Source organism: Gopherus evgoodei, chromosome 2 (assembly GCF_007399415.2).
Source record: "Gopherus evgoodei ecotype Sinaloan lineage chromosome 2, rGopEvg1_v1.p, whole genome shotgun sequence".
In the NCBI taxonomy this organism is placed as follows: Eukaryota; Metazoa; Chordata; order Testudines; family Testudinidae; genus Gopherus; species Gopherus evgoodei.
The window spans coordinates 78,108,904-78,118,769 of NC_044323.1; the positions used below are offsets into that span (position 1 = coordinate 78,108,904).

Here is a 9,866-nt window from a genome sequence, read left to right on the forward strand (position 1 = left end):
ATGGTTATGAAAACTACAGAAGCAAAGAAATTACTTTGTGCAAATTACTATAACATGATTATTGCTTCACAGGTACACCAGGTCATTGTATTGCACGCCCCTCCACAGTATAGGATCATCATTAAGGCTACAATTATGTCATGGATTGTCACGGAAGTCACGGAATCCGTGACTTCCAGAGTCCTCCGTGACATTTCCTGCCCTGGGGCTGGAGCTGTCAGCAGATAGCCCTGCAGCTCTCAGCCACTGCTGACCCCTGGGCAGCAGAGGGACCCTGCAGTGCCCAGCCACTGAGGGTCCTATTGGCATCCAGCGGGGGTGGGCGGGCGAAGCCCGCCCACTTCTAAAGGGCCTCCCCTCAGCCTAAGGGGAGGACCCACAGGTCTGGGACACCAAATTATTACGGGGGACAACTAATGAAAAAAAAACAGGATCGGGAGTGAGGTCATAGGGCTAAACGAAGGGAACCCGATGGGGACACCGAGCAGAGAACCCCGGACAATGCCCACTGCTCCTCGAAGACGTCAAGGGAGCCAGTGGACGCTGCCCAGAGGAACTCTGCCCGGATGCGTGAGCAGACGGAGGAACGGAAATAGGCCCTACAGTCGCAGGAAATCCCGTCGGCCAACCTCCTCTCCCTGGTGTTGTAGATGGTCAGTTTGGCCAGGGCCAAGAGGAGGTTGAGAAGGAGATCCCGCAACTTCGTGGGGCCACGGATGGGGAGCGTGTAGATAAAAAGGTGAGGGGAAAAGTGCAACCAAAAATGCAGGAAAATATTCAGGAGGAGCCGGAACAGCCAGCCACTGAGGGTACAAGGGCACCCCACAGCTCCCAGCCGCTGAGGATGGCAGGGGACCCACCCCCCACAGCTCTAGCCACTGCAGGTAGCAAGGGGACTCCGGATCTCCCACTCTCCATGGGCGGCAGGGCCCCCCGCTGCTGCCCAGCAGTGGTGGGTGGTGGTGGGGACCCCATAGCTGCTCAGCCCCGGCTGGCGGCGAGGGGACTCCACAGCTGCTAGCTGCTTGGCAAAGCGTGAGGGGACCCCAGAGCCACCAGCTACTGTGGGTGCTGTCTTCCCTCCCCATTTTGTCAGGGATATTTTTAGCAAAAATCAGACAGGTCATGGGCTTCCATGAATTTTTGTTTATTGCTCGTAACCTGCCCATGATGTTTACTAAAAATATCTCTGACAAAATCTGAGCCTTTAATCATCATCATCAACAATAACAGGAAAACAGCCTGACGAATACCATCCTTACCAAACTGATCACAGAACTGCCTAGGGAGGTTGTAGAATCTCCATCTCTGGAGATATTTAAGAGTAGATTAGATAAATGTCTATCAGAGATGGTCTAGACAGTATTTGGTCCTGCCATGAGAGCAGGGGACTGGACTCTATGACCTCTCGAGGTCTCTTCCAGTCCTAGAATCTATGAATCTATAAACTGGGTCTACTGCAATTATAAGGCCCAGACTGCTGGTGTCGAAATGTTAGGTGCCTCAAAAACATTATCCAAAGGAGAGCCATAGTGTATACAAAATGCTGGTGGAAGAATGGCAATGGGGAGGTGATCAACCAAGGCTCTTCCAGACTCCAGACCGTAGGAGCAGCTGCAGAAGCAGCCAAAGCAGGGACTGTTGCACAAGGAGGAGGGAGTACAATGTATCCACCCAGAGTCACCCATCCCCCAGAACCCTCCCATGATCCAGAACTTTGAAGGGGAAATACACCCCCACATACACACACACTCAAGGTAAACTAGGATACAAGGTGGTGCCCCCCAACTACATGGCCTTGGGGGAAAACTGCAGAGAGGTACCAGCCAGAGACTACACTGAGTAAGCAGCTAAAGCATGGACCCTCAGACATCCATAGAGCTCTACAGTCTTGTCTGGACTTTCTCTGCCCTATGCTGTTTGGCTGTCTGCTCCAGCCCTCTTCCACCATTGCTCTTACAGTCTCTTCACCTCTTCCCCTCTTCTCTCCCTGCCCTGTTCCCTCACCTCCCTTTCCTTCAGTGTCCCCTCTCCCTTCTCATTTCTTTCCCCTTAGGTTATCCCCTCCTAATGACACACACCCCATAAATAAAATCATAGCACTGACATGCCACATGCTGCCATCACATTGTTCCCTCTGCTGGTGTGTTCTATCCCTTCTACCCTGTATCTGTCTTGTCTATTTAGACTGTAACCTCTTTGGGGCAGGGACCTTCTACTACTGAGTTTGTACAGTGCCTAGCACAATAGGGCTCCACTCTTGGTGGGTCCTTAGGCACGACTGTAATAAACAAGCTTAATAATAATAAGGAGCACCTATACCTTGCATGATAGTCAGCAGCTCAGGAAGAACTTGTGAAATAGTTTAGGCATTGTTAAATATTCTTTCTTAAGTTGTGTAAGCAGGTGGCCATTCAATTCCTGCTATTTTTTTGCTGCCTTCCCAGCTATTCATGCTGATTTCATTGAGACTCATCACTGAGCACGTGGTGCTCTTTGGTTCAACTTCAGTGCTTGCACCATTTTTCCTGAAGACTTTCTTCCCAAGACTTTCGCAACATTTTTAAAATGCCCTTGATTTACCCTATTCCAAAAATTACACATGTTCACATTAACTTCCCTTCCCTCTACCAATCTGAGGACTGGCAATACAGCAGCAAGGTGCTAGCAAACAGGATTTTTGCGAGGGAGTTCTCCAAGTGAAGGAGAAGTGACTATATGACCCTTGGGATGAGTTTGTTGTTTGATGTGTGCTTTCATGTTTGAAGTTGATAGTATGGTCTGTTCTGGAGTCTGTGCGCTGAGCCAAACAGCCTGCTAGGCTAAGCTTAGAGTTTACAAACCAGGCTTTAGCCTACTATCCTATGATCCCTTGACAAGGGGTGGGGCAAACTCAGGGAGAATAGGGGCTTAAAAAGCCAGCACCTAAATGACCAGAGGAACTAGTGAACAGGGGAGTTATGTGAGTATGTTTAAACAGGGAACATGAGAGGCAGATACACCTAACAAACATACTCTAAACTCAGGCCAATACCCCCTCCAACCCTGACAAAAAAAGCTCCAAAAAACAGAAACAAAGACCAAACAAACAAAAAGACCCCACAGGAGTAAAACGAGAATGCAGGCAGAAGTCCAGCAGCAGAGTGGGGGCTATCCAGTTTATTGCACTGAATGCAGCTTGCATGATTACCTGCCTTGTGGGGACATGGCATATGTGTGCATTTGGTATGAACAACTCATGGCCCTCAAGACCAGTACTAGCTCTTGAGACCAGAGTAGCTAATCTGGAGGAGCTAACGGAGGCAGAGAAGTACATCAAAGAGACTTTCAGGGACACAGGGATCATCAGGAACACAGCAGAGCAATCCTACCCACAGTCTGACAGCTTCCATACTACTGAGGAGGATGAAAGTCTTGGGGAAGTAGAACATCAAGCTGAAGCAGAGGGAAATGATCCTATAGTTGGGACACTCCTTGCAGATGATGTCATGGTGTCCTTTCAGACTGAGGATACCCATCTAGGGGAGGGAACCCAGTTATTAGGAAGAGACAGATAATAGTAATGGGGGATTTGATTTTTAGAAATATAGACATGGTGAATTGCCTGCTTGGTGCGAAGGTTGTGAACCTCTCAAGACATCTAGACAGGCTTATTTGCTTTGCTGGGAAGGAGCCCATGTAGGTAACAAAGACATAGAGAAAGGTAGGAGAGAGGTCCTGGAGGCCAAATTTAGGTTGCTAGGTAAGAGATTAAAGTCCAGGACCTACATGGTAGTATTCTCTGAAATGCTTCCAGTTCCACACATAGAGTCAGTTAGACAGGGTCTCAATGCATGGATGAGATGATGGTATTGGGAACAGGGATTTAGGTTTACTAGGAACTGGGGAACCTTTTGGGAAAGGAGGATCCTCTACAGGAAGGATGGTCTCCACCTAAATCAAAACAGAACCAGACATAAAATTAAAAAGGTCATAGAGGAGTTTTTAAATGAAGGGCTGTGAGAAAGCTGACAGATGCAGAGAAGCACATGGTTCAGACAGACACATGCCTTAAGGGAGGATTTATTGAAGCGGATACTCTATATCAGGGGTCGGCAACCTTTCAGAAGTGGTGTGCTGAGTCTTCATTTATTCACTCTAATTTAAGGTTTCGCGTGCCAGTAATACATTTTAACATTTTTAGAAGGTCTGTTTCTATAAGTCTATAATATATAACTAAACTATTGTTGTACGTAAAGTAAATAAGGTTTTTAAAATGTTTAAGAAGCTTCAATTAAAATTAAAATAAAATGCAGAGCCCCCCAGACCGGTAGCCAGGAGTGTGAGTGCCACTGAAAATGAGCTTGCATGTCACCTTCAGTATTTGTGCCATAGTTTGCCTACCCCTGCTCAATATCCTAATAAAGAAGAGATGATAGAAGTTCATAGAGTGCAGGTAAGAACTGAAGAAAAACTGCATCACATGAAGGCAGTCAACTAAATATTGACAAATTTTAAAAGTGTTTGTATACAAATGCCATTAGTCTAAATATTAAGATGGGTGACATTGAAAGCCTGATAATAAATGAGGTTATTAATATAATATAAATCACAGAAACTTGGTGGAATGATGATAATCAACGGACATGATAATACCAGAGTACAAAATATAGAGGAATGACAGAGTAGGTCATGCTGGGGGTGAGGGGAGTGGCATAATATATGAAAGAAACCAGAGTCCAATATAGTACAAATCTGAAATGAATTAAACTGTACCATAGAACTTCTAAGGACAGAAATTCCATACTTGAATAAGAGTACATCAGTAGGAATATATTACCGACCATCTGACCAGGATGGTGATAGTGACTATGGAATGCTCACAGAGATTAGAGAGGCTACAAAAAAACCAACAACAACTAAAACAATAATAATGGGGGATTTCAACTTTACCCATATTGACTGGGTACATGTCACCTCAGGACAGGATGCAGAAATAAAATTTCTAGACACAACTAATGACTGCTTCTTGGAACAGCTAGTCCTGGAAACAACAAGGGGAAAGGCAATTCTTGATTTAGTCCTAAATGCACGCAGGATCTTGTCCAAGAGGTGAATATATCTAAACCACTTGGTAACAGTGAATATAAGATAATTAAATTTAACATCCTTGTAGGGAGAAAACACCAAAGAAACCAACCACAGTAGCATTTAACTTCAAAAAGGAGAACTACACAAAAATGAGGTGGCTACTTAAATGGAAATTAAAAGAAATAGTCAGATGAGAGAAATGCCTGCAAGCTGCATGGAAACTATTTAAAAACACATAGTACAGACTCAAACTAAAAAGTATGCCCCAAATAAAAAATGTCAGTAAAAGGACTCCAAAAATGGCACCCTGGCTAAACAGCAGATTTTAAAAGGTGGTTAGAGGCAAAAAGGCATCTTTTAAAAATTAGAAGTGAAATCCTGCTGAGGGCAAGAAAAGAGCATAACCTCTGGCAAGTCAAATGTAAACATATAAATCAGGCAGCCCAAAAAAGAATATGAAGAGCAACTGGCAACAGACACAAAAACTAACAGCAAAATTTTTTTAAGTACATCAGAAGCTGGAAGTCTCACAATCAATGTGGCCACTGGATGATCAAGGTGCTAAAGGAGCACTCAAGGAAGACAAAGTCATTGACCTAAATTAATTCTTCTTTGCAATAGTCTTCCCTGCAGAGGATGTGAGGGTGATTGCCACATCTGAGCTATTCTTTTTAGGTGACAAATCTGAGGAACCATCCCAGATTGAGGTGACAATAGAGGAGGGTTTGGAACATATCGATAAATGAATCAGTAATAAGTCACCAGGACCACATAGTATTCAGACCACAGTTCCTCTGGAGGAACTCACATATGAACTTGCACAGCTACTACCTGTGGTATATAATTTATTGCTTAAATCAGCATCTGTACCAGATGACTGGAGGATAGCTAATGTAATGCCCATTTTTAAAATAGGCTCCAAAGGCAATCCTGGAAATTACAGGCCAGGAAGCCTAATTTCAGTACCAGGCAAATCGGTTGAAACTATAGTCAAGAACTGAATTATCAGACACATAGAAGAACATGATATGCTGGGGAGGATTCAATTTGGATTTTGTAAAGGGAAGTCATGCCTCACAAATCTATTAGAATTCTTTAAGGGTGTCAACAAGCATATAGACAAGGGTGATCCAGTGGATATAGCGTACTTGGACTTTCAGAAAGCCTTTGACAAGGTCCCACACCAAAGGTTCTTAAGTAAAGAAGGCAGTCATGGGACAACAGGGAAAGTCCTCTAATGGATCAGTAACTAATTAAAAGATCCCAACCATCCACACAAAATGACGAGTTCTAAAATAGCTCTTACCATGGATATATCTCTGAAAACATCTGTTCAATGTGCAGCGGCAGTCAAAAAAAGCTAACAGAATGTTAGGAACCATGAGGAAAGGCATAGATAATAAGACAAAAAAATCATAATGTCACTATATAAATCCATGGTACATCCACAACTTGAATATTGCATGCCGTTCTGGTCATCCCATCTCAAAAAAGATATATTAGAATTGGACAAGGTACAGAGAAGGGGGACAAAAATGATTAGGGGTATGGAACAGCTTCCCTACGAGTTGAGATTAAAAAGGACTAGGACTGTTCATCTTAGAAAAGAGACGACTAAGTGGAGGATATTATGGAGGTCTATAAAATCATGAATGGCACAGAGAAAGTGAATAGGGAAGTGCTATTTACTCCTTCACATACACACAAGAACTAGGGGAACTAATGAAATTAATAGGCAGCAGGTTTAAAACAACCATAAAGAAGTACTTCTTCGCACAATGCACAGTTGACCTGCGGAACTGATTGCCAGTGGATGTTGTGAAGGTAAAAACTATAACTAAGTTCAAAAAATAACTATATAAGTTTCATGGGGGGTCATGAGATAATTACATGGGGGGTCGTGAGCTGTCAGCCTCCACCACAAACCCCACTTTGCCTCCAGCATTTATAATGGTGTTAAATATATTTTAAAAAGTGTTTTTAATTTATAAGGGGGGAGGGGTTGCACTCAGAGGCTTGCTGTGTGAAAGGGGTCACCAGTACAAAAGTTTGAGAATCACTGCTATTAGCCAAGATGGTCGTGAATGCAACCCCATGTTCTGAGTGTCCCTAAACCTCTGACTGCCAGAAGCTGGGACTGTACAACTGAGATGGATCACACAATAATTGCCCTATTCTCTTCATTCCCTCTGAAGCATCTGGAACTGGCCACTGTCAGAAGACAGGATACTGGGCTAGATGGACCACTGGTCTGACCCAGAATGGCCATTCTTATATTCTATATAATGGTGATGAATGTGCTATGAAATCCTAGCTATTAAGGCATAGATATTGCCTGCATCTCTAAGGTTATTATATCACTCACGAGTGACAGATCTTGTGGGCCTGAGCACTGGGATCCGTGGCGGACACATCCCGATGAAGGTACTGTGTGCACTGACTGTAACTGTTAGAGTGCTCTTCCCCCACCAATGATGACTTGAAACATAGAGGCCACAGATGTTTTCCTGTCCATGATGGTAGCCTGTACATAAATACAAATGAATATAAATTTGCATTAAGACTGTGCTGTTCAAAATTGGTATTAGTCAGCCTGCATGTCTACTTCCTCCTCTGTTTCTTCAAACCAGCTCTTGTATTTGTCCTTTGTACCTTTTCTCCTCCAAAGCCACGTCCACATCCTGTTCTCACGCCCAGCCTGCTCCCAGTACTCTTGTTCATCTGGTCAAAGTAAGGAAATTCAGATAGGCTTAGAGCCATTCTGACCAGTTTCCATTTTGCTATTAAGTCTTTTCTTCTTCAACGTCATGCGTGAGTTGCACAGCTCCTCCACTGTCCACAGCTGCCTTCATCCACTTTATCACACATTTAAAGATATCTCCACTGCAGTGTTTTTGTCCCTCATCTGCTACAGAACAGTAGATTCTTTGAATGCATTCAGAAACAATAGATATTCTCCTGTTCTGCCCCTAGGTAGCCTCTTCTCCTGTGGACACCTTCTTTACAAGTGTGTAATTCTACTGTACATGTCTAAGCAGAGAGCTGAGGGGGTATTTTCTAAATATGCTGGATGACACAAAACACATTTTAATATCCTGGATAACGGTGGGGGAACTGGGAGGATCCATTTAAATGGCATAGTATGTACTAGACTAGAATTCTGGATACTTAGTATTAGGGAAACTGGCAGGTTAGCTGCATCTGATCCTAATCACAGTAATAACTGCAAGCAGCTCTGTGCAGGTGTCCCATTGTTGCTGCACAGAGCTGCAATAACCTGTATACTAAGTGTGGGCTGAGTCAACATGGCTTTGCACAGATACAGGGATCTTCAAAGTTGCTTGCAGGACCAGGACATAAGGATCATTGTTCCAATAACAAAAATATTGACAAAATCAGAATTATAGTTTAAAAAAGGAATACTCATGGCACATTTGAAACAACTTGATATTTCACTAATAGTTTAAAATTACTTAAAAATCCATATTCTGCTACAATGGGCATGTACAGAGCTCAAATGGAAGAAATTCTTTGCAGACTCCTCCGTAGCAGGCTACCCAGGGTGACAGAGACCATGAATACACCCTAAAGGTCAAAGGTTTTGTCATGGACACCATGGCCATGCCAGACACAAGCTTTTGGCAGCAGAGTCCAGTGGACTAGAGCTCTACACCAGGGTTCTATTCCCACCTCTACAACTGACATACTATTGGGCATGTCACTTCACCTCTTTGTGTCTTTCCCCTCAAGTCCTTTATCCATTTAGACCAGCGGTTCTCAAACTATGGGGCAGACCTCCCAAGGGAGGCACAAGAATGTGTCAAGGGAGATGCGAACTGTGGGCTTTTTTTTTCTTTAAGAGCTCCGGTTGTCAGCCCTGGGCGGCTGGGGATGGTACAAAAGGGCTGTGCACACCCGGGAGGTGGGGAGATGGGAGAGCCCGCGGCCCCAGGGCTGACAGCCAGAGCTCTGCCATCCAGGCTTGGGCTCTCCTTCTTCCCCCACAATCCCTCACTGGGAGGCAGCCTAGGCTCAGACTCTCCTTTCCCCTCTCCCCACCCTCAATCCCTCACCTGGAGGCAGCAGCAGGGCTCCAGCTGTCAGCCCTCAGTTGGCAGCAGCAGTGCAGAAGTAAAGGTTGCAATGGGGTGCTAAGTTTGCTGTGAAAAGTGATATTGACAAACAGGGCCATCTCTAGGGGGGTGCCTCCACTCCAGCCCTTCCCACAAGCCCCTGCCCCCACCCGCCTCTTCCTGCCCCTGCTCCACCCCCTTCCTGTCCCCATTCCACCCCTTCCCCCAAGCCCCCGCCTCTTTCTGGCTTCCGCCCCTTCCCCCAAGCAACACTGAGCCAGCAGGGTGGAGTGGGGTGGGCTGGGGCTGGGTCACTCACTGCTGCCGGCGCCAGCCCCCCCGCTATCCTCCCAGGCAGCCCTATGGTCCTATGGACGGGACAGCTCTGCTGACAAATAATATCATTTTTCACATTGCCACCCTTACTTCTGTGCTGTTGCTGGCATGGCACTGCCTTCTCTGCTGGGCACCCAGCCAGCAGCCCCTACTCTCTTCTCTGCCTTCAGAGCCAGGCAGTAAGCGGGGCGTAAGCGACTACAGACAGGAAGAAGGAAGTGTGAGAACCCCTAGTTCAGATTGTAAGCTCTTTGAGGCAGGAGTTATCTCTGACCGTGCATATGCAAGGTAACTAGCACTATGTGACCCTGATCTTGGTTGGGGCCACAATTCAGCACTGTAAACAAAAAAGTCATTAATAATAATAATAATAATAATAATAATAAT

General features: G+C 45.1%; 1 protein-coding gene across 1 annotated transcript in view; it reads right to left on the minus strand.

Annotated features, from left to right (window-relative positions):
• ENTPD3 (ectonucleoside triphosphate diphosphohydrolase 3) overlaps nt 1-7,786 on the minus strand; it is a 49,225-nt gene extending 41,439 nt beyond the window's left edge. The window contains exons 1-2 of the mRNA XM_030551047.1: nt 7,723-7,786; nt 7,436-7,594 (exon numbers count right to left, since the gene is read on the minus strand). Of these exons, the coding sequence (XP_030406907.1) occupies nt 7,436-7,594; nt 7,723-7,750 (187 nt within the window). The 5' untranslated portion in view covers nt 7,751-7,786. The remainder of the gene's footprint in view (nt 1-7,435; nt 7,595-7,722) is intronic.
• Nucleotides 7,787-9,866: the final 2,080 nt, after the last annotated feature.